General features: G+C 43.0%; 1 protein-coding gene across 1 annotated transcript in view; it reads left to right on the forward strand.

Annotated features, from left to right (window-relative positions):
- LOC126484957 (uncharacterized) overlaps positions 1-25,880 on the forward strand; it is a 299,272-nt gene that overhangs the window by 176,405 nt on the left and 96,987 nt on the right. Inside the window, exon 15 of the mRNA XM_050108559.1 lies at positions 11,521-11,767. Within this exon, the coding sequence (XP_049964516.1) occupies positions 11,521-11,767 (247 nt within the window). The remainder of the gene's footprint in view (positions 1-11,520; positions 11,768-25,880) is intronic.

Here is a 25,880-nt window from a genome sequence, read left to right on the forward strand (position 1 = left end):
AATACTCTAGGTAACGTTACGCATGAGGATACTGATAAAGGAAAATGTATTTCGCTACCTTACTTAGGCTAAATATCATACAGGATGCAGTGTCTTTAGTTAAAAATATGGGTGCAAGGTTGTTTTATACAATAATAACAGTTTACAAAAAAAATTTAATACATAATTTAGACACGTAAAATGACGCTTCGCATACCTCAAGAGATTACAAGCTAACTTGCGATGGTTGCTCGGTCTTTTATGTGGGACAAATCGGTAGGACCTTTAAAGTAAGACACAAGGAACACTTACTAGGGAAGAAAGGTATTAACGCTCATAATTTTACTTTTGCAGAAAATTTATTAATAATGGGACACAAACCAGAAAGAGTTCGCGAGATGACGATTCTACACAGAGAAGAGAAAGGACGCAAACTTAAGTCATTACTCGCAAATTATTCTTCTTTCCATTCACATCCATTTCGAAACTGTCGTTTCTCCAATTCCTACATGAACACTATAACTACTTACCGTTTGTACAAAAGAAGGCACTGCATACCGCATGCTGGTTTGTGAAGTTTATGTAAAGCATATTTCCCCTTTTTTTGCTTGTTCTCGTAGTGACGATATACATATTTTTTCCTTTCGTATCTTCTATACACCCTGTTTTTATACCACAATATTACTGCAACAGTTACGTATCTCTTACAGTTTCGCGTTTATGACCTGCTAGCGTCCAGTAAGTGGAGGGCTCTACACCGTGTTTACCTGGCATCGTAACTGGTCGCCAAACGGTCAGTCTAATGTCTGCTACTTTAAAACCTGCACGTGCGGCATCGGTTTCTGCTGTTCGCATGGAGGGTCTTGTTCCATATTTTCTGCTCTTTGAGTTCAGCTGTTAGCTCTTCATGTATATTTACAGTTTTAAAGTCGTGTAGTTTATGTAAGTACCAGTCTTATTCCACGTTCTCCTTTTCACTACTGTCAACTTTTAAAGTCTTTTTGATGTTTATTTTAGGATATGTTTAATCTACATGGGGCTTGGGGGACTTCATTACCAACAAAGGAAAAAGTAATAGGTCTAAATACCATAGGTGAATTCCTTCTGAAGAAGATGTCCTTGCTGGTATCGAACTTCATTAACGTTTTTCCAATAAACTTATGCAACCAGTTGGCTGTAAACTTTATCTATTGAAAACTTATATCTACTTGTTTAAGTTGTCTTTTGAACTTCAGTTGCTAAAACTGAGTCATACTCACTGATACCACTTCCCGTATCGACGTCCTCCAAAGATGTAATGTATATCTATCAATAGTGGGTTTGAAAATTAAGTAGTTTTCTAAGGAGAGTTATTGTATTGTTTCGCTGAATATCGTATCAGTCCACCATCTGCAAAATAGTAACAGCCCTTCTCGAGGTCTGAACGATGAAACAGTCCTCTAATATGAAAAACAAGTGTACTAGTGATCCAAGGCCCTGCATAGAGTTTACGATTACATATAGTGGGTTAGTGGCCACCCGAAGGACGCAGTTCCAGGTCTTAAGTATCCTTGAAGCTGTGTCTTGCCCAAACGTTCTTGCATGAGGTCGAACTCCTAACTAGGTGGCACTGAGTTTCTTGTCTACATCGAAACACACAACGGCCATTCCATGTTACCGAATTCTTTCGATATACACTGAAGCGACAGAAACAATGGGATAGCAATATGCATAGATACAAATGGCGGCAGTATTGCGTACCTAAGGTATAAAAGAGCAGTACCTTTGCGGAGTTGCTTCATAATGACAGTTTTTTTCGACTGTAACCTCGCATCATCGTTACAACGTGGCATCATTCACGTTCAAGAGATACTGTATTTTAGCTGTTTTATAAAATCTTCGTACAAGTTTTGATATCCATCAGTACCAGGTGTACCGGTATGAAATGAGCGTGATAATTTGCGGAAAGCATTATTTTTTTGTTTTCATTTCAAAAAAAGTGCTGCAGAGTCGCATCGAATGCTTGTCGAGGCATATGGTGATCATGCTCTATCAGAAGCAACATGCAAAAGATGGTTTCAATGGTTCAGAAACAATGATTTTGATGTAAGAAATGAAGAATGTGGAAGACCACCAAAAAAGTTCGAAGACACCGAATTGCAAGCAATATTGGATTTGAGTCAGAATCAAATGGCATCAACGCTAAATGTTGCACAACAAACAATTTCTGACCGTTTGAAAGCTATGGGAAAGATCCAAAAGTGTGGAAAATGTGTGCCAGTTGAATTGAATGAAAGAGAGATGGAAAACCGAAAAACGATTTGTCAAATTTTGCTTCAAAGGCATGAAAGAAAATCAATTTTACATCGAATTGTTACTGGAGATGAAAAATGGATTTATTTAAAGAATCCTAAAAGGGAAAAATCATGGATTAATCCGGGACATCCATCAACATCGACTGCAAAACCAGATCGATTCGGCAAGAAGACAATGCTCTGTGTTTGGTGGGATCAGAAATGTGTGGTGTATCATGAGCTTCTAAAACCCGGTGATACTGTGAATACTAATCGCTACAGGCAACAAATGATCAATTTGAACTATGCATTGATCGAAAAAAGACCAGAATGGGCCAGAAGACATGGCAAAGTAATATTTTTACACGACAATGCACCTGCACACAAAGCAAAACTGGTTCAGGATACAATCAAAACACTTGGCTGGGAGCTGCTACCCCTCCCGCCGTATTCACCAGACTTGACCCCTACCGACTACCACTTGTTTTCATCAATGGGACACGCATTGGCTGAAGAACACTTCGATTCCTACCAAGAAGACGAAAATTGGGTGTCTGATTGGTTTGCTTCAAAAGACGAACATTTCTATTGGCGTGCTGTCCACAAATTGCCAGAAAGGTGGTCAAAATGTATATAAAGCAATGGTCAGTACTTTGAATATAATGTTTTTACTTTTCAATTCAAAATTAGTGTTTCATTTTTACAAAAAAAATGCTCATTTCATACCGGTACATCTGGTATTTTCATCTACGTGTATTTTACTGATCCTCATTTATTGTCACTTTTTTGTGTAAAAATCATCAGTATCGTTCACCTATGTATGTTTTAGAAAATCATCTATACACGTTTCAACCTTTCTTAAATACACTTTTTGCAACCTTTGGCTGAAGAGCGGTTTTGTCTGCTGCCAACCCATTCCCGTTGTCTGAAACCGAAATAACAACAGAGAAGAAAAAAAAACAGAGCTGTCATTCACGTGGATCACGTGAAAAGGCTTCGGATGTGATTATGACCGTACGACGGGAATTAACAGACTTTGAACGCGAGTACTAGTTGGAGCTATACGAGTAGGGCATTTCACTTCGGAAATCGTTAGGGAATTCAATATTCCGTAATCCACAGTGTCAAAGACGGTCGAGAGTACCAAATTTCATGCATTACCTCATCAAGAAGAATGCCTTGGCCGACGACCTTTACTTAACGAGCCAGAGTAGCGGCGTTTGCGTAGAGTTGTCAGTGCTAGCAGACAAGCAACAGTGCGTGAAAAACCATAGAAATCAATGTGGGATGTACGACAAATGTATCTGTTAGGACAGTATGGTGAAATTTGACGTTATGGGCTACGACAGCAGACGATTAATGCGAGTGCCTTTCCTTAGAGCACGACATCGCCTGCAGCGCCTGTCCTGGGATCATGAGCGTACAGGTGGGACCCTAGAACACTTTAAACCTGGTACCCGGTCAGATGAGTCCAAATCACAGTTGGTAAAAACTGATAGGAGGGTTCGAGTGTGATGCAGAACCCATGGAGCCGTGGTCTGAAGTTGTCAACATGGCGCTGTGCAGGCTCCTTGATGGTATTCGCTGTGTTTACATGGGATGGTCTGGCTCCTCCGGTCAAATTGAACCGACAGTTGAGTGGAACTGGTCATTTTCGGTTACCTGGAGACTATTTGCAGCCATCCATGAAATTCGTGTTCCCAAACAACGATGGAATTTTTATGGACTAAGATGCGCAATGTCACATGGCGACAGTTGTTCGCGACTTGTTTGACGAACATTCTAGGCAATTCGAGGGAATGATTTGGCCTCCCAGATCACCCGACATGAATCCCATAGAAAATTAATGGCATATAATCGAGAGGTCAGTTTGTGTACAAGATCCTGGACTGGCAACACATTCGCAGCTAAGGACTGCTATAGAGGCAGCATGGTTCAGGATTTATGGGGGGAACTAGCAACGACTTGTTGACTCCATGCCAGGTCGAGCTGCTGCACTACGTCGCTAAAAAGAAGATCCGACATAATATTAGGAGGTCCCCCGTAACATTTGTCACCTAAGCGATAAAAATAAATTTGTGGCTTATACCAAATTATAAGTGGCAATAATCGGGCCATGAATTACTTTGACACTATCCTTTGCTTCGCATGCAAGCTTTAAGAAATATTTTCGGCAAATTAAGGTCCATGTTCGATACTAGTAAACTAGCACTGACTTTTAATCCCACTTCTGAATCTTTCTTGTACTCCTGTGAGTGCTTCTTCCGTGTACAGATTGAAAGGTTTCTCTGTCTGGAAACGTTTTCAACGCGAGTGCTTTGTTCTTGGTCTGCCAGGTCTCAGTTTTTTTTTATGGATGTGTTTTCCTGAAAATTTGACGGTATGTCACAAGTCTAAGGCTTTATACGCCGATTGAATAGTCGTTTACTTGCCACTTACCCTAACAATTTTGATAATTCATCATGTTCATTTCCATGGGAATGGTTGTGCCCCACGACCGTGATGTAATCCAGGACAAAATGAATGCATTTTTTATTGCACTGCATTGCATTGTCAGTGCAGTGATGATAGCTGCACTTTAAATTGATTTCTAGGTCAGCGAAAAAGAGAGATGATATTGCGACGCTGCCAAACTCCCTGTCTTGGTTTTTAATAATTTCGAGGGAATGTTGTCTCCCTTTAAATCTTATTTTCTAAAGTCGGTCAAACTCTGTGTGTAATTTTGAAACTCTGGCCGGCCGGAGTGTGTCGTGTAACGACGTAAGTTTTGTATAAATGCTTTTCTTTTGACATATGACCATGTGCAGACTTCGTCACCTACGTCAGTTACAACACACTTCAAAATTGTTTAAATTCTTTTTTTTTTAATTGTCTCTGAATGGTTCTTGAACGAAACTGTAATTAAAACATCATGATTTGAGTCGTATACGCGAAATTGAAGCGTCACCCATCCACCAGTGTCAGCCCAGTTTGCAGGTGAATATAAGTTTAATTTAGTTTTTTGTTTATGTATTTTTGTAATATTTGTAATGGTTGTGAATTGTCTAAAGTTTTGTATTTATTTTTTATGTTTCATGTACGGAGAGGGCGGCGCAACGAACGGAGACAGCATCTTCGCTGACGGGACCAGAGAGAAGATTGCTGGCCACTATTCGTCGCGGGTCGACAGCCAAAGAGCAACAGAAGACCCTGAAACCGAGTTGTTGCGTCGTGCTTCTAAAAATTTAAATTTAAGAATTTGTAATGTTTCTACTACAATGACGTCATAGAAAGTTTAATCATGTTGTAAATGTTCAGTTCCATCTTGTCAAGGCTCAGGTTCACGTCTATATGTAGGAAGATAATAAACTAGTGGATGCTACAAAACTTTAAATACGTGTTCCGTGAATTTATTTATGAAGAATTATGTCAAGCAATTTATTTGACAAGATTATTAATTTTTGACAGCGTTCATCCCGAGTTTGATTCTTGAAAGTTCATTCGATGTGGTTCTAATATTTATTAAATCAGATCACTTGCATTAATATAATTTCTGAGGAGAAACAAACAACATCTAAATTGAAAAAGTTTGCGCAAACCAATTGGACTGAGTGACGTAATTCTGCGCATACGACTCAAATGATGATGTATTAATTACAGTTTCGCTCAAGAACCATTCAGAGACAATTTAAAAAGAAAGAATTTAAATAATTTTGATGTGTGTTGTAACTGACGTAGGTGACGAAGTCTGCACATGGTCATATGTAAAAAGAAAATCATTTATACAAAACTTACGTCGTTACACTACAAGTGGCCGAGCGGTTCTAAGCGCTTCAGTCTGGAACCGCACAACCGCTACGGTCGCAGGTTCGAATCCTGCCTCGGGAATGGATGTCTGTGATGTCCTTAGGTTAGTTAGATTTAAGTAGTTCTAAGTTCTAGGGGACTGATGACCTCAGACGTTATCCCATAGTGTTCAGAGCCATTTCAACCATTTCTTTGAAACTCTGACTGTAATGTTGGATCCATTTTGCTTGCACACCGACACACATTTTTTCTTCTATCGAGTCCATGCGGCACGTTCCACTTATACTCTCTTCTCTGCGCTTAACAGTGGAATTCCTTTGGAACCCATTCATCTACGAGACCTTTAATCACATCATTATCCGCGCACTCAATTCTACATCACACAACGTGAAGCGTCCTCTACATTTTCCTATCACATGCCGAGTTCTTCGCATTTACAGAGAACTATTGTGCAAATGTGGCCGATGATAGCTTTTACTGGTCTTCCTTTTTACGTCATGTAGACAAGGTATTCGGAGATTGCTGCATAAAACGTCAAATTAGATCTGATGGACATTCGAAACACGACAGGGGGGAAGAGAGATGTGGAAATTACGAGTTGCCCAATCAGAAGCAATATGCTGTCTTACGTTGCTTTTGGAATGAGACAGACCCATAGGGGCTCTTCAGATTAGCTAACAAGGTCGGGCAGGGCGCTGACGTAACGGCGGAGACTCCGACACTCCTCTCAAACTGGAGCAGCTGGTCCCAGCCCCTGGAGAAGGCCGTCGCGTCCATGGAGCCTGCGTATAAATACCGGACGGCGAACTGGAGGGCTCACTCGCAGTGCAGCGTCTGTCTCCTACGCAACATGAAGGTAAGACAGCCGCGGAGAGAGTCCGTCGCCAAGGCACTGATCGTTATACGCTTCTCCCACTGTCAGTACCTGGGGAGGTTTCGTAGAGCACATGACAGAAATTTTAATACGGATCACACACGGTTTACGTTTTCATATTCTGAAGGCCACATACAGCATTACTTCTTAACCGATAGTCTAAAAATACTAGGGAACTTCATATTCTTCCGAATTCTGTGTAATTAGTAGTCCAATATATAGAGGGGGGGGGGGAAACAATTAACTTATTCATTATGTTGCTAAGGGCTGCAACACTTAGAAATAAGTATAAGCGGCGATCAAAAAGCTTCCGTTCGGGAGCCGTGGGGTCCAGAATCGGTATGCCAATCACGCAACAACGCCGTGAACTCTGAGACAATCATCCCACCAACGTACAAGATCGAAGATACACGTTATGTATACCGTGTCCTGCTGCGTGAAGAAGTCTGTAACTGCTTGACGCGCATCCTCAGCCGACAGAAATCATCGCCCCTCCAAGGCCTTTTTTTAAGGGATCGAAGGTTTGATAATCACATTGGCAGAGAACAGGTCTATAGAGAGGGTGCTCGACGCCATAGTTCACATTTCCGCATTTACCACACTGTCTCAGGCAGTCTACTTGAAGTTGCGCGCGCGAAAACCTACTTTGCTAACTTCGATGCTAAATAAATCGGAAATTGCGGAATGTATTGAAATTTTTCCTGAACAATTACTTCTCTGCATTACCATTACAAGCTTTTAACACTGTTTTCTCCACCCTGTTTAACGTGAATCGTGGGAAAAAGATAACATATAAAAGCAGTATTTATATTAGTTCACGATAGTAACAAAGACAGATTACAGCCTGGAAGATTTAAACTGAGGTCACCGACAGCAATAGAGGTCAGAGAAGGTGCAGAATATGGAGATAAAGTGAAATAATGAAGAGAAGGACGAAAGAAAGTGACGTCACTCACGGAGAACTCAAAAGAGAAAGAAGTAGAACTGGCAGGAGACGGATTTGCTTTGCAGTTTGATACACATTAATACAGTAACTGCTATTTTTTACGTAAAAGTTAAGTGCCTGACGGAAGAAAGTGCTTCAGCAAATTCTTAAATAGAATGGGCCACTGAATTTGACATCCATGGCACGACAGCTTCTTCCAGGTGGAACTACGATACTAGATAAGTGAGAAATTCTTTCGTAATTATGGTGCGATATTGGTTTACCTTGTCTGCCCGCAAACATGCTAACGGAGGATGTGTAGGCGTGATATTGTCGAATAGACGGATTTTGCAGATTTTACGGACAAAACTTGTGATGGCTTATGACATCTTTCATCGTGGCTGTGTCAAGCCTTCAGGCACTTCACCGACACTCCAGAATGGGTTGCCCAATCGATTCATCAATAGATTATGGCTTTGATCATAATTACAGCTCCAGTCTTTCTGTAATTCAGTTAACACTCCCTCTCCTTCTCTCTCTGTATCTGAAAATGTGTGTGAGTGTGTGTATTCCCGCCTAGCCCATCTACAGAGTGTAAAAAAAGAAACACCGACAAACTTGAGGGACAGGTCTTTATATAGAAATAAGCGAGAAATATCTAGTAAACCTAAGCTCTAACATACATACCTTAGGAGCTATGAACTCTTGTTCATCTAGGCTACAGAGAAACACATGCCTTCTACTGAACAAGTGATCACAGCTTTTAAGGTATGCATTTTGGAGTACTTGTTTACTGGGCTTTTTTCCTTGTTTTAGTCGAGACTACCTTACCTCCTCCCAAAATATGCAAAACCAAAGAGCCTACAGTAGAAGAGATATATTTTATAGTATCGAAGATGAACAAATGCTCATATCTCTTAAAGTATGGACTCTAGAGCCCTTGTTTACTAGCCTTGTTTCTCGTTTTGATGTTAGGGACATGTACCTAAAGTTCTTATTTGGGACATCCTATATATACTAGTAAGTGTGTAGTTATTTTGGAAGACAGTGAATAGTGGTCCGTAGAAGATTCTGCACGGAAGTCTAAAATCAGAGCTAACGCAAATCCCATAGCATTTCATATGTGGAGTTTTAGCTTTATACGGACTGACAGACTCAGTCAACTGCGAAGTTAGAATCTCTGTTATTATTTGATATACTAACAAAGATTTCGTACTTGATTGAGTCTATCAGTCTGTATAAAGTTACCTTTACCGTAAAGCACAGAGAGATGTATTTAGTGCTGCTACAGAATTTCCGTGAAACTGAGTACATTCCAATTTGTGTTGTTGGATTTTTTATGAAACATTAATCTTAAGTCCTCAATTTTTCTATTTTATGATCATGTAAAAATTGTAGGAAGCACCATTCAGTTGTGTTATACCTTAAACGATAGTCTGCCGTTACGCTATAACGTACTTTTTATGTAAATCAACGTTTGGTTAACACCTTTTATCTACAATAATTCAATTAATAGAGCTACATGGACGGAGACTTTTCTCAAGTTTATCCATGCAATAAGATGTTAATAGAAACACTGAGAAGTTTAGAACTGCAACATATTTTATGACTTACTTGAATACTGATAACGATGGAAAGAGTACTGATGGTGTTTTAATAGCCTAGTAGAGAAGGGAAGAAAGACATTAAATACCCTCTTACAATATGGGTTTGTAATAATATAGCATTCTTCCACTCTATATCGGCATTTCCTCTTTATTTTCTCATGCTAGTTTCAAGTCGATCACAGACAACTGCAGTAAGACTCTGTTTCTTTACAGACGAAACTTCAGAAAAATTTTTCTCGTTGTCGTTCTGTAATTTACCAGAAGTCAAAACCTCAGTGGTCACAAAATGAGTAATTGACTTTTAAGAGAAGTAAATTCAAGATTTTATAAACACAACACTCAGTTTGAAGTGAACATGATCCGCCAACGGTTGCTATTACTTTACTAACATATACCCTTCCTAATTTTGATAGTCACTTAAGTGAAGCTCATTTTTCGAATTTTCTTTGATCCATGCGTCCCTCTCATTAGATTGAACATTATACTGCTGGTTAAAAAGACTAAGGCTAGAAAATATTTGTCTTCTTAACTCTAGGGAACGTATTAATTTCAGACTGCAAGCACGTTATCAACGGGAAACGTTGTCATGCGGTTCTCAAACAACACAATGCAGGTAATGCACTGGGAACTAATGATGTACCTGTTAATAGAATGATGTTAGTTTATTGGTTCCTAGGCAAATACGTTCTCTACGTTGGACATATACACTTACATTATTACTCTGCAATTCACAATTTAGTGCCAGACAGAAGGTTCACTGAACGACCTTCAAGCTAGTTCTCTACCGTTCTATCCCAAAGAGCATGCTGGAAAAACAAACAGCAATTCTACCGTGCGAGCTTATATTATCGTGATGATCATGTCTTTCTGTGTAGGTGAGGACCAACAAAATATATTCATACTCTGGGGAGAAAGTTAAAAATTTCATGAGAAGATTCTGGCTTAACGAAAATCGGTTATATTTTAAGGATTGCCACCCCTGTATTAATACTAAAATGATAATTGTCCACAGGACTGACTGCGGATCTTTGGTACAGAGCCGAGTGGAGGGTCTGAATCTGAGGCTGAGACGGTTCTGCGACCGTGTGGGCTGCAGATTCCTCGACTTGCGCCATAGGGTGGTGGGGTTTCGCGTTCCGCTGGATAGGTGAGGAGTCCATTACACACAGCAGGCGGCTACACGGGTAGCAGGGGTTGTGTGGCGTGGACTGGGTGGTTTATTACGTGTTATGGCGTCGGGAAAGTACAGAATGGGTCCTTTTACCGACCTCCGGACTCAGCAGCATTAGTGGCAGAACAAAGACTGGGACACTCAGAAGTTTAGGACAGGTGGGAGGGACAGAGCATCAAGTGACATTATACTGAGTGCATTATCCGAAAATTACCTCGAGCAATTACACAGAGAACCGACTCTAGGAGATAACATCTTAGACCTACTGATAACAGACAGACCCGAACATTTCGACTCTGTAAGCGCAGAACAGGGAATCAGTGATCGTAAGGCCGTTGCAGCATCCCTGAATATGGAAGTCGTTCTTCCCGCGAACCATACGCGACTGGAATAGGAAATGGAAGTAATGACAGTGGAACGTAAAGTGCCCTCCGCCATACACCGTTGGGTGGCTTGTGCAGTATAAATATGGATGTAGATATAGACATGAACATATACCATGTAAATCACTATTAATACACAGGCTCCCTTTAACAGAACATGTTTCCTGCGCTTCACTTTTTGCATAAAATTCTAACATTACAGTTGCAGTAGACGGTTGTAACGACATATGACATACAAACCAATTTTGTCTTTTGACAGGTGTACGTCGTCCTGTCAGCGCTCGCTCTGTGCGTCGTCGCCGAGCCGCCAGTCGACCGGTCGTACCTGCCTCCCAGCTCTGAGTACGGACCTCCTTCGGCCTCCTCTCTCAGCTCTCAGTACGGCGCCCCAGCAGCCAACGATCTCAGCACTCAGTACGGAGCTCCTGCGCTGACAGGCGCCGCTTTCGGTCGCTCAGGCGCTTCCAGCCAGGGTCCAGCAGCTCGCGTCTCCTCCAGCTTTGGAAGCGCATCCTCCAGGAGGTTTGGAACAGGCAGGAGGGTCGGCGGTGGTCTCTCCACTCGCTATGGCGCTCCTTCGGCGGCTGGCCGTGCCGCTGGCTTCGGCGGACTCGGCCTGTCCACACAGTACGGCACCCCTTCTTACTCTGGTGACGCGCTCTCCACTCAGTACGGTGCGCCCTCTGGTAACGCTGGTGGCCTTTCTCCAGTGTATGGAGTGCCCGGATATGGCTACGGTCGCGCTGGAGCACAGGAAGATCCACTTGCCGTAAGATTCTCCTCTATTTGCCATATAGTCTGCAATTTGTAAATGGTCCTATGTTCCATATATTGATAGAAGTTATATGCTGAACAGGAAGAAAGTTATGATGAAATTTTAAATTTACGTAACTACAATGTCAATAAGTAGCTAGTAAAGTAATACATGAGATTCATTTTTGTCATCAACTGATAAAACAGTTGTTTAATCAGTTGATGATAAAAATTAATGTTATGTATTACATTACTAGCTACTTATTGACATTGTAGTTAGGTAAATTTAAAATTTCTTCGTAACTTTCTTCCTGTTTAGCATAAAACTTCTATCAGCATATGAGTCATAGGAAATTGTTGTGGTCACCTCCAAGTCTCTTCAAAGCAGGTGCTCTATCTCACATAATAACTATTTACAAAACCTCTCGATGTGTTATTGGAGAGTAAAATCATAAAACTTGTTGCCTGAGGGATTTCTTGTTAATATTTCAGTATGGAACGATTTATATCGCTTTGTTTCTCATTCATAAATATAACCTCACTGATCTTTAATGAAACACAGACTTCCTAAACATTTCAGTATGAAACCATTAGCTTTGCTATCTTTCACATTCATAAATATATCCTCATTGATCTTCAATGAAACGTTAATTTTCTAAATATTCGCTTCCTAAACATTCACTTCTTCACATTCTCATTCAGTGAAAATATTCACTTTCTAATGAAGCCAATACTTAAAAAGGGAAGATTTTGCAGTCAGTGGAATACGCAATGTATAGTGCACCTTTGTGAATAGAAATCCTAACCACATATCATGTATTTTAAACGACTTTTTGACTATTTTTTAAAAAAGATATTTTTTACTTATCTTTCAAATTTGCATCTACACAATAAACAGAACAAAACTGGGTTATGTTCAGGTGCACCAATGTAGAAGTTAAAAAATTAAAGATGGTGTACTAAGATCGACACCTAGAGTGGCGGAAACATATATTCAGCACCATATATACTTAGAATAAATATTTGTTGATTTATGTTCATGTATACCTCCCTTTGCCGGCCGAAGTGGACGTGCTGTTCTAGGCGCTGCAGTCAGGAACCGCGAGACCGCTACGGTGCCTCGGGCACGGGTGTGTGTGATGTCCTTAGGTTAGTTAGGTTTAACTAGTTCTAAGTTGAGTCCCATAGAGCTAAGAGCCATTTTTATACCTCCCATTGTCGGAGTTAGTAATCGATTTGCTCTTCCATTCAACGAAAATTTATTTTAGGTTACCGTCGATTGTAGGAAATGCTGCAGAAATGATGATTACTTTAAATTTATTGAAAAGCCGTTTGAATCGTTATTAATTATTGTAGCTATGTCAGAATACTTGATTTCAAACGTTAAACAATTCAATGAATTAAAAAAAAATACCTGTTAATCAGCTGTTAAAGTAGAAAAGCACTAAAGCAAAACTATTTTTTCCCACCAGGAGCCTGCCAACTACGAGTTCAGCTACTCGGTGCAGGACGGCGAGACGCTGAGTGACTTTGGACAAGAGGAGTCCAGGCAGGGGGAGAGCGCCCAGGGCCAGTACCGCGTGCTGCTGCCTGACGGCCGCAAGCAGATCGTCTCCTACCAGGCGGACGAGGGCGGCTACAGGCCCACCGTAGAGTACCAGGACACCGGACTCACCGCCTACTCTGCCGGTGGATATGGCTACGCCAGGGGGCGCGCCGGAGCTGGAGCTGGAAACGGTGGATACCACTACTGACCAACTACTGAACTGTTCAGAATGATGAAACTAAACGATGCTGCCACCTAATGTACAATGCACAAAACTGATACTAGAGACATATACATATGCTATTTATAAAGGATGAATGTTAAATTTGAAATCATAGAATGGATGTTTGATGTGTGTCTTTCCATTAGAGCTCAGTACGTTTTCTATTTTGTGTATGAAAATGAATAAATTGTTCTAAAAGCCACTTATTCTGATCTCAGTTTTCTTTGCACCTTGTACACCATCATATGCTTTTAATATCTGCACTTACATTCACAGAATATATATTTTATAGCAAAAAGTAACAGCACAAAAATGAAAAACAGTTCATGCAGAAAGTTTTCATTTGCCCTTTGATATACTCCCTTAGATATGAAGGCTTTATGCATGTGTACTAAAGATTTTGGACATCGGTTGGTCTTCACTGAAAAAAAATTCTGGAAAATTTCATGGAAAATATTTGTAACTGTTATGGAAATCCAAGAATGAGGATTTGATACAATACAGCCATGCAGATGACAGTATGTTAGAAATGTTTTTATCTCATATAATAACATAAATGAAATGACATAATCTATTTTCTAAGTTCAATGCACTTTCCTTTACAATCAGTTGGTGCTGATTTCTGTTGAAGATGGCTAGCGTAATGATCGCTTCCACATTTTTTCAGTTCTTGCTGTCAGTATTGCACAAACTCACGACGACGAAATACAGCGTGAAACGTCCCCTTGGAAAAATTATGAATTATTGTGCTGGTAAGCCTCCTACGTTATTTGATTTACAAACAGTGGAGCAAAACTCAACATACTCAGACAGTTTTCTCTTTACTTATTCTGATCGTCACTAAAGTGACACACAATATTTCAGCGCAATTTCAATAATCCCTACAAAAGAATGTCCCTGGCTAACAATAACATTTGCCTTTCATGAATCGCTTACCTCACAAAAATCAACCTTACTCGAACTACTGCAGTACATCGAGCGCCAATACTGCCAGCTAAATAAAAGATTCTAACTACGAAAGGCACTAACTACTGATAGGCATAGTCAGCAAATGAAAGATTTTGATAGAGAACCAACAATGTATTTACCTTAATAATGTTCAAAAGTCAACATATATATACACTCCTGGAAATGGAAAAAAGAACACATTGACACCGGTGTGTCAGACCCACCATACTTGCTCCGGACACTGCGAGAGGGCTGTACAAGCAATGATCACACGCACGGCACAGCGGACACACCAGGAACCGCGGTGTTGGCCGTCGAATGGCGCTAGCTGCGCAGCATTTGTGCACCGCCGCCGTCAGTGTCAGCCAGTTTGCCGTGGCATACGGAGCTCCATCGCAGTCTTTAACACTGGTAGCATGCCGCGACAGCGTGGACGTGAACCGTATGTGCAGTTGACGGACTTTGAGCAAGGGCGTATAGTGGTCATGCGGGAGGCCGGGTGGACGTACCGCCGAATTGCTCAACACGTGGGGCGTGAGGTCTCCACAGTACATCGATGTTGTCGCCAGTGGTCGGCGAAAGGTGCACGTGCCCGTCGACCTGGGACCGGACCGCAGCGACGCACGGATGCACGCCAAGACCGTAGGATCCTACGCAGTGCCGTAGGGGACCGCACCGCTACTTCCCAGCAAATTAGGGACACTGTTGCTCCTGGGGTATCGGCGAGGACCATTCGCAACCGTCTCCACGAAGCTGGGCTACGGTCCCGCACACCGTTAGGCCGTCTTCCGCTCACGCCCCAACATCGTGCAGCCCGCCTCCAGTGGTGTCGCGACAGGCGTGAATGGACGGACGAATGGAGACGTGTCGTCTTCAGCGATGAGAGTCGCTTCTGCCTTGGTGCCAATGATGGTCGTATGCCTGTTTGGCGCCGTGCAGGTGAGCGCCACAATCAGGACTGCATACGACCGAGGCACGCAGGGCCAACACCCGGCATCATGGTGTGGGGAGCGATCTCCTACACTGGCCGTACACCACTGGTGATCGTCGAGTGGACACTGAATAGTGCACGGTACATCCAAACCGTCATCTAACCCATCGTTCTACCATTCCTAGACCGGCAAGGGAACTTGCTGTTCCAACAGGACAATGCACGTCCGCATGTATCCCGTGCCACCCAACGTGCTCTAGAAGGTGTAAGTCAACTACCCTGGCCAGTAAGATCTCCGGATCTGTTCCCCATTGAGCATGTTTGGGACTGGATGAAGCGTCGTCTCACGCGGTCTGCACGTCCAGCACGAACGCTGGTCCAACTGAGGCGCCAGGTGGAAATGGCATGGCAAGCCGTTCCACAGGACTACATCCAGCATCTCTACGATCGTCTCCATGGGAGAATAGCAGCCTGCATTGCTGCGAAAGGTGGATATACACTGTACTAGTGCCGACATTGTGCATGCTCTGTTGCCTATGTCTATGTGCCTGTGGTTCTGTCAGTGTGATCATGTGATGTATCTGACCCCAGGAATGTGTCAATAAAGTTTCCCCTTCCTGGGACAATGAATTCACGGTGTTCTTATTTCAATTTCCAGGAGTGTGTATATATATATATATATATATATATATATATATATATATATATATATATATATATCTCAGTTCTTGATATCCAGTATTACAAATTTACCCTTTCTGATGGACACACGTCCAGATCGTCCGCTGTCAAAATTCTGCCATCTCTCTCCCCACATCCAGAACTGCTGGCTTCTCACCTCCAACTGCCCAACGCTAGGTGCTGTTCACATCCAAATACCCAACAATGCACAAGCGAATACTCCAACAATGAGACCAACCAGCCACACACTGCATACAGCATAGTCAGTGATTTTCATACAGAGCGCTACGTGGCATTACAAACATAAAAACCTAAACAGCATACTTGCAAGTGTACATTGTCAATAACAGTTCTTTGTTAGACAAGTTTTGCAACTGGCTATGAATTGCTTCCTTTAATGAGTATCTGAGGTCACAAATGTCTGTAAAATGACTGGAGTCGTGAGAAAGCGAAAATAAACATTTTTCTATAATCACGTCACGTATCAACATACTATGAAGTAGAGCTGGTTGAGTGTAACATTTCGCCTTTAATTCAGTACATCAAACTGTTTGAATACAAGATGGTACAGTCTGCGATATTCCTGAGTTGTTCAGAAACAATGTCTAACATTTGGAGTTGCGAAAACAATCGTTGAAATTACCATGATGCTTCGTAAAATTTGAAAGAACTTTTTCTTCCAGAGTAGGGTTCTCAGTGAGCCAATATTTATTTACCAAACGTAGGGTTATGACGATATATTATGCACATTTGCACTATTTTATTGAATGGAATGCAATTTTGCTAAGGAAATGGTGCATTTTTGAATGATTTTGGTATTATTTCCGGTTTTTAATATTCAATTCGCTTTCATACTCCTGAAACTAAGAAAACAAAAGAACACAGCTATCAGGTAGAACTATCAGGTAGAATATTACGACGACCTACCTAATAGCTAGTAGACTACTGGCCACTAAAATTGCTACACCACGAAGATGACGTGCTACAGACTCGAAATTTAACCGACAGGAAGAAGATGCTGTGATATGCAAATGATTAGCGTTTCAGAGCATTCACACAAGGTTGGCGCCGGTGGTGACACCTACAACGTGCTGACATGTGGAAAGTTTCCAACCGATTTCTCATACACAAACAGCAGTTGACCGCCGTTGCCTGGTGAAACGTTGTTGTGATGCCTCGTGTAAGGAGGAGAAATATGTACCATCACGGTTCCGACTTTCATAAAGGTCGTATTCTATCTTATCGCGATTGCGGTTTATCGTATCGCGACATTGCTGATCGCGTTGGTCGAGATACAATGACTGTTAGCAGAATATGGAATCGGTGGGTTCAGAAGGGTAATACGGAACGCCGAGCTGGATCCCAACGGCCTCTTATTACTAGCAGTCGAGATGACAGGCATCTTATGCGCATGGCTGTAACGGATCGTGCAGCAACGTCTCGATCCCTTAGTCAACAGATGGGGACGTTTGCAAGACAACAACCATCTGAACGAACAGTTCGACGACGTTTGCAGCAGCATGGACTGTCAGCTCGGAGACCATGGCTGCGGCTACCCTTAAGGACGCTGCATCAGACAGGAGCGCCTGCGATGGTGTACTCAATGACGAACCTGGGTGCACGAATGGCAAAACGTCATTTTTTCGGATTAATCCAGGTTCTGTTTATAGCATCATGATCGTCGCATCCGTGTTTGACAACATCGCGGTGAACGCACATTGGAAGGGTGTATTCGTCATCGCCATACTGGCGTATCACCCGGCGTGATGGTATGGGGTGCCATTGGTTACACGTCTTGGTCACCTCTTGTTCCCACTGACGGCACTTTGAAAAGTGGGCGTTACATTTCAGATATGCTACGACCCATGGCTCTACCCTTCATTCGATCCCTGCGTAACCCTACATTCAGCAGGATAATGCACAACCGCATGTTGAATGTCCTATACGGGCCTTTCTGGATACAGAAGATGTTCGATCGCTACCCTAGTCAGAACATTCTCCAGATCTCTCATCAATTTAAAACGTCTGGTCAATGATAGCCGAGCAAATGGCTCGTCACAATACGCCAGTCACTACTCTTGATGAACCGTGGTATCATGTTGAAGCTGCATGGGCAGCTGTACCTGTACACACCATCCAAGCTCTGTTTGACTCAATGCCCAGGCGTATCAAGGCTGTTATTACGGCTAGAGGTGGTTGTTCTGGGTACTGATTTCTCAGGATCTATGCATCCAAATTGCGTGAAAATGTAATCACATGTCAGTTCTAGTTCAATGAATACCCGTTTATCATCTGCACTTCTTCGTGGTGTAGTATTTTAATGGCCGGTAGTATATTTCCACCTTTACTACGGATATCAGGGTCGACGCACCGTAGCATGGGAGCAATGAGGTCTTGGTAGGCTGAAGGAGGGATCTGGCACCACAAATGCACACACAAGTCACTTAATTACTGAAAATTCCCGTAAATTATTGGGAGGGGGCGATGAGTCTGACGCCACACTCAGTCACATCCCAGTTGTGTTCGATCGTTTTCACTTCTGGCGGGACGGTGGACCAGCACTTCAATTGAAACTCGCCCCTGTGTTCCTCAAACCACTCAATCACACTCCTGGTCATGTGACATCTTACATATATTGCTGAAAAATGCCACTACCGACCGGAAACATGATCGTCATAGCCGGCCGAAGTGGCCGAGCGGTTCTACGGGCAACAGTCTGGAACCGCGCGACCGCTACGGTCGCCGAGGTCTCCAACCTGTATACGATACCCCCTCAGTGATAAGGTGCACTGCACAAGCTCCACTGGAGCCATTGGATTCCCGCGTGAATGTCTCCCAGAGGATGATGGAGCCACGCAACCTTGTCTCCGCCTAGGAACACAGGTGTCAAGAAGCTGTTTCCCTGGATGACGATGGATTCGCGACTTCCCATCGTCATGATGTTGAAGGTATCGGGATTATTCAGGTCATGCAACGTTCCACCACTGCGCCTACTTTTAGTGCCGACAGGCACGCCCGCATTTCAGTCGTAGTTGTCGATGTCGTGGTGTTAACATTGGCTCCTTCATGCGTCGTTGGCTGCGGAGGCCCATCATTAAGAGTATTCTGTGCAGTGAGTGTTCCCACACACTTGCACTTCGCCCAGCATTAACGTCTGATGTTAGTTCCTCCACAGTTCGCCGGCTGTCCTGCTTTAACAGTCTACTCAGCCTACAACGACCGATAACTGTAATGACGTGTGGCCACCTAACCCCACGACGTCTAGACGTGGTTTGACCTTGGTTTCGCCACGTGTTGAAGACACACACAATAGCATTCCTCGAACACCCGACAAGTCAAGCGACAGCACCAGCAGCAGCGAGTACTGTTTGTATAAAGCGTTTTTGTACTTATTTGCTGCGCTTAGCTTTTAAATAGTTTTTCTGGGAAAACCTAGCGTAGTTTTCGCGTCTCGTATTTCAGTGAGTGTTTCTTGATTATCAGAGTAGCTCATCAGAAGATTATCTTGGGAATTTGTCACCGTATAGAGTAGGGTAAACATAGTCATGTGTAGGGGCTGTGGTTGTTGTGAGCGGACGCAAGGAGAATTGGCCACTCTTCGGGGGCAGGTGGAGGCTTTGTCTGTTAGGCTCATCGAGCTCGAGGCGCAGGCGTCGGCTCGTAGTGGCGTTGGGGCAACTGTGGTGAGACCTATGCCTACTTCGGTGGCCTTGGAATCACATGGAACCCCTGATGTCGCTGCGTCTTCCGGCAGTGAGCATCTTACCGGTCAGCCATCACTCCAGGGTGAATGGCGGACAGTGGTGGGCTCGCGCGTGCCTGGCCGAAAGGCGAAGGTGGGATCTGGCCGCGTGGCAGCTGCCTTACCCCTTTCCAACAGGTACGGGGTGCTTCCTAGTGGTGATGACATCGTTTCCGAGCCACCACAGGGTGCCTCGCCTGTTGGGCCAGTGGCCGATTCTCCGGCAAGGTCCCGACAGTCACAGAGGGCGGGCCTATTAGTTATAGGGAGCTCCAACGTTAGGCGGGTTATGGAGCCCCTCAGGAAAATAGCGGGTAGGTCGGGGAAGAATGCCAGTGTGCACTCGGTGTGCTTGCCGGGGGGTCTCGTCCGTAATGTGGAGGAGGCCCTTCCGGCAGCTATTGAACGCACTGGGTGTGACCGGCTGCAGATAGTAGCACATGTCGGAACGAATGACGCCTGCCGCTTGGGTTCTGAGGCCATCCTTGGTTCCTTCCGGCGGCTGGCTGATTTGGTGAAGACAACCAGCATCGCACGCGGAGTGCAAGCTGAGCTTAATATCTGCAGCATAGTGCCCAGAGTCGATCGCGGTCCTCTGGTTTGGAGCCGTGTGGAGGGTCTAAACCAGAGGCTCAGACGACTCTGCGACTATAATGGTTGCAAATTCATCGACCTCCGTTATTGGGTGGAGAACTGTAGGGCCCCCCTAGACAGGTCAGGCGTGCACTACACACCGGAAGCAGCTACTAGGGTAGCAGAGTACGTGTGGCGTGCACACGGGGGTTTTTTAGGTTAGAGGGACCCCCCCCCCCCCCCTTGGGCGAAACGATAAAATACCTGACGGCTTACCAGAGAGGACATTATCATCGTTGATAAAGAACGTCCGTCCTCAGAGACCAAAAACAGGAAAAGTTAACGTAATATTGGTAAACTGCAGGAGTATCCAGGGAAAGGTTCCTGAATTAGTATCTCTTATTGAAGGAAATAGTGCGCATATAGTATTAGGAACGGAAAGTTGGTTAAAACCGGAAGTGAACAGTAACGAAATCCTAGACACAGAATGGAATATATACCGCAAGGATAGGATAAACGCCAATGGTGGAGGAGTATTTATAGCAGTAAAGAATTCAATAATATCCAGTGAAGTTATTAGCGAATGCGAATGTGAAATAATCTGGGTTAAGTTAAGTATCAAAGGTGGGTCAGATATGATAGTCGGATGCTTCTATAGACCACCTGCATCAGCAACCGTAGTAGTTGAGCGCCTCAGAGAGAACCTGCAGAACGTCGTGAAGAAGTTTCGTGATCATACTGTTGTAATAGGGGGAGACTTCAATCTACCAGGTATAGAATGGGATAGTCACACAATCAGAACTGGAGCCAGGGACAGAGACTCTTGTGACATTATCCTGACTGCCTTGTCCGAGAATTACTTCGAGCAGATAGTTAGAGAACCAACTCGTGAAGCTAACGTTTTAGACCCCATAGCAACAAATAGACCGGAACTTTTCGACTCCGTGAATGTAGAAGAGGGTATCAGTGATCATAAGTCAGTGGTTGCATCAATGACTACAAGTGTAATAAGAAATGCCAAGAAAGGAAGGAAAATATATTTGCTTAACAAGAGTGATAGGGCACAAATCGCAGAATATCTGAGTGACCACCATCAAACGTTCATTTCTGAGGAAGAGGATGTGGAACAAAAATGGAAAAAATTCAGAAACATCGTCCAGTACGCCTTAGATAAGTTCGTACCGACTAAGGTCCAAAGCGAGGGGAAAGATCCACCGTGGTATAACAATCATGTACGAAAGGTACTACGGAAACAAAGAAAGCTTCATCATAGGTTTAAGAGTAGTCGAATCATAGCTGATAAGGAAAAGCTGAACGAAGCGAAAAAGAGCGTAAAGAGAGCAATGAGAGAAGCATTCAACGAATTCGAACATAAAACATTGGCAAACAATCTAAACAAGAACCCTAAAAAGTTTTGGTCATATGTAAAATCGGTAAGCGGATCTAAATCCCCTATTCAGTCACTCGTTGACCACGATGGAACCGAAACAGAGGACGACCGAAGAAAGGCAGAAATACTGAATTCAGTGTTCCGAAACTGTTTCACTGCGGAAAATCGTAACACGGTCCCTGACTTCAGCCGTCGCACGGACGCCAAAATGGAAAATATTGAAATAAACGATATCGGAATTGAAAAACAACTGCTATCACTTAGTAGCGGAAAAGCATCCGGACCAGACGAGATACCCTTAAGATTCTACAGTGATTATGCTAAAGAACTTGCCCCCTTTCTATCAGCAATTTATCGTAGATCGCTGGAAGAACGTAAAGTACCTAGCGACTGGAAGAAAGCGCAGGTCGTTCCCATTTTCAAGAAGGGTCATAAATTAGATGCGAATAATTATAGGCCTATTTCGCTTACGTCAATCTGTTGTAGAATAATGGAACATGTTTTGTGTTCTCGTATTATGACGTTCTTAGATAATACAAATCTCCTTCATCATAACCAACATGGATTCCGCAAACAGAGATCATGTGAAACTCAGCTCGCCCTATTTGCCCAAGAAATTCACAGTGCCGTAGACACTGGCGAGCAGATTGATGCCGTATTCCTGGACTTCAGGAAGGCATTTGATACGGTTCCGCACTTACGTTTAGTGAAAAAAATACGAGCTTACGGAATATCGGACCAGGTTTGTGATTGGATTCAGGATTTCCTAGAAGAAAGAACACAACATGTCATTCTTAACGGTTCAAAATCTGCAGATGTGGAGGTAATTTCGGGAGTACCGCAGGGAAGCGTGATAGGACCTTTATTGTTTACAATATACATAAATGACTTAGTTGACAACATCGGTAGCTCCGTGAGGCTATTTGCAGATGACACGGTTGTCTACAAGAAAGTAGCAACATCAGAAGACTCGTACGTACTCCAGGAGGACCTGCAGAGGATTAATGCATGGTGCGACAGCTGGCAGCTTTCCCTAAACGTAGATAAATGTAATATAATGCGCATACATAGGGGCAGAAATCCATTCCAGTACGATTATGCCATAGGTGGTAAATCATTGGATGCGGTAACGACCGTAAAATACTTAGGAGTTACTATCCGGAGCGATCTGAAGTGGAATGATCACATAAAACAAATAGTGGGAAAAGCAGGCGCCAGGTTGAGATTCATAGGAAGAATTCTAAGAAAATGTGACTCATCGACGAAAGAAGTAGCTTACAAAACGCTTGTTCGTCCGATTCTTGAGTATTGCTCATCAGTATGGGACCCTTACCAGGTTGGATTAATAGAAGAGATAGACATGATCCAGCGAAAAGCAGCGCGATTCGTCATGGGGACATTTAGTCAGCGCGAGAGCGTTACGGAGATGCTGAACAAGCTCCAGTGGCGGACACTTCAAGAAAGGCGTTACGCAATACGGAGAGGTTTATTATCGAAATTACGAGAGAGCACATTCCGGGAAGAGATGGGCAACATATTACTACCGCCCACATATATCTCGCGTAATGATCACAACGAAAAGATCCGAGAAATTAGAGCAAATACGGAGACTTACAAGCAGTCGTTCTTTCCACGCACAATTCGTGAATGGAACAGGGAAGGGGGGATCAGATAGTGGTACAATAAGTACCCTCCGCCACACACCGTAAGGTGGCTCGCGGAGTATAGATGTAGATGTAGATGTAGAAGTCAAGCTGGGCCGTCACGGTCCGCGCGGTTTCCCTCGTCGGAGGTTCGAGTTCTCCCTCGGGCATCGGTGTGTCCATAGCGTTAGATAGTTTAAGTTAGATTAAGTAGTGTGTAAGCTGAGCGACCTATGACTTCAGCAGTTTGGTCCCATAAGACCTAACCACAAAGTTCCAAATTTCGATCTGCCCTCAGTCAAGCTCAGGTAGACCGCGCAATTTTCCCATTCTATACACGAACAGCACGCTCACTGAAACTACATAAATCGTTCGTGTCTGACTAGCAGTCATTCCTCGCCAGATGACGCTGCTATTTTCTGGACCGGTTTATATCGATAGCTGATCAGTGTATATTTACAACTAGTTCTGTGTTGCAATGAGAACAGATGTTAATAAAACTCTGACTTTTCTGAACAGAAACAACAGCCAGGGTAGTGCTAACAACAATGCTGAAGTTAAGAAAAAAACGCGAAGCGTAATAATGAAGATTTAATAAACTGAAAGTGACGATCATATAAATTCCTTTGTACATAGGCCCCTACCTGGTGATTTGAAATGAATGGCTTGAACAAATACAGGACATTTTAGTAAGTTGCTTTATGCAGTATGATCTAAAAATGAAAAACAATTCATCAGAATCAGTAAAAACGAACGAAAATTGAAAGTATTTATGTAACGTCAACAATACTACAGAGTTTTACGTCAGCCAGAGGCTTAATTTCGGGATTGTGTTGCTGAATGCAAAACTTATTAGAACATTTATGTTTTCATAGACTTCTTGCAGCAGCTGTCAAGTGATTTTCTTCTTTGTGGAAAGTAAGATATTACTCCTTTTAATCAAATCAATTGAACGCATATTCCATACCACAGTGTGCAATATGAGTCTGTATTTCCGCGTTCCTCCACCTATCCGTAATTTTATGAAGCACAGGATGTCCATTTTCTAAAAAGGAAGAGTCACTGGGTTATGAAAGTAGTTTTTAATCTGAAAATATCACTGTGAAGGTTATTTTTAGTGCTCCTCATATTCTGTCACTCTTATATTTTCTATAATTTTTACGTGACAATTATCCTGAAACAAATGAAAGCATATTGTAAAGAAAGAGAATATTCCAGTACTTATTTATGGGCAGTAATGTACAGAGGAAAAGAATTGGCGTGAAAAAAGGTAGTACCAGTAATATGAATGAAAAGAAATTGAGTATTAATCAGTGTAACGAACCTTTGTGGTTTAAGAAATAAGATGCCAGGTATCTGCGTGAAACTAACAATTAAACGAGTTTACTAGTCACCATCTGTACACAATATGAAGACACTGTTGCAGTTCGTCACGATGGAGGGTGAGATAAGGTACCCAGTTACAGGTTGCGATGTTGTTGACTGTCGATTAGCAGGGCGACAGGTTCATGGAGCCAAGTGGACGCCTTATAGTAATTGATAGTAATGGCAATTACGTAGATTCATATATTTCGAGTGAAAGATACAATAGTCGTTGTGTTGCCAGGCGGTGGCGGCACCATGAGACGCAGGCTGGTCTTAATCGGGGAAACGTAGTACCCTCAGCAAGTTCCTCGACAGCGACACCACCACTTCACCAACATAAAGTGTGTTCCATATCGCGGCTAATGCGAACGGAATGGGCAATTTGGAAAAGGAAACGGAGCCTAAATGGCTCAGCCTACCCCTCCAAACTAGAAAATGAGCGGTCCGCCCCCTGCCTGCAACCCCCCTTTTTTATTTTTTTAATACAACTGATTACCTTGACTTGACGTAAACTCATAACAATTTACTTGTGCAGCTATTATGCAAAAGAAGCTTAACAGAATTAATTTTCTGCTTGATCTCACACGGACCAAAGAGCCGCAGAGCCAATTTAATAGTGTAGCCTGTGCCTCCCCCTCCCTTTTAAGGCAACGCTGGGGCTGCCCACAAAACTTCAGCAGCTTACTTTACCTTTAAGGTCCTTATGACCTTTCGAACTGATGATGGACGTGATTTATACTGCGCCTCGCCCTCCTCCAATTGCGACGAATAATTTCTGGACTAACCTGCTCTGGAAGAAGATCATTAATATATGTTAACTAAAGGGGAATTAACCTGATAAGCAAATACGAGTCTTGGAAAGACCCATGGTGAGGCGTTTCGCACGTGAAATTGAGCCGGGAAATCGAAAAATCAGACTTCCTTTGAGATCAGTGCTGCCTTAAGATATGATTTACTCACTTCGCAAAGGATGGTTGCGGATAGTACGGACTGGGGGTGATATGGTTGAAAGAATACCCCCCCCCCCCAAAAAAAAATAAATTAAACAGTTTGGAAGTGAAAGCAGGAGTCGTAGGTGCTGCGAATG

Source organism: Schistocerca serialis, chromosome 6 (genome assembly GCF_023864345.2).
Source record: "Schistocerca serialis cubense isolate TAMUIC-IGC-003099 chromosome 6, iqSchSeri2.2, whole genome shotgun sequence".
NCBI classification, from domain to species: domain Eukaryota; kingdom Metazoa; phylum Arthropoda; class Insecta; order Orthoptera; family Acrididae; genus Schistocerca; species Schistocerca serialis.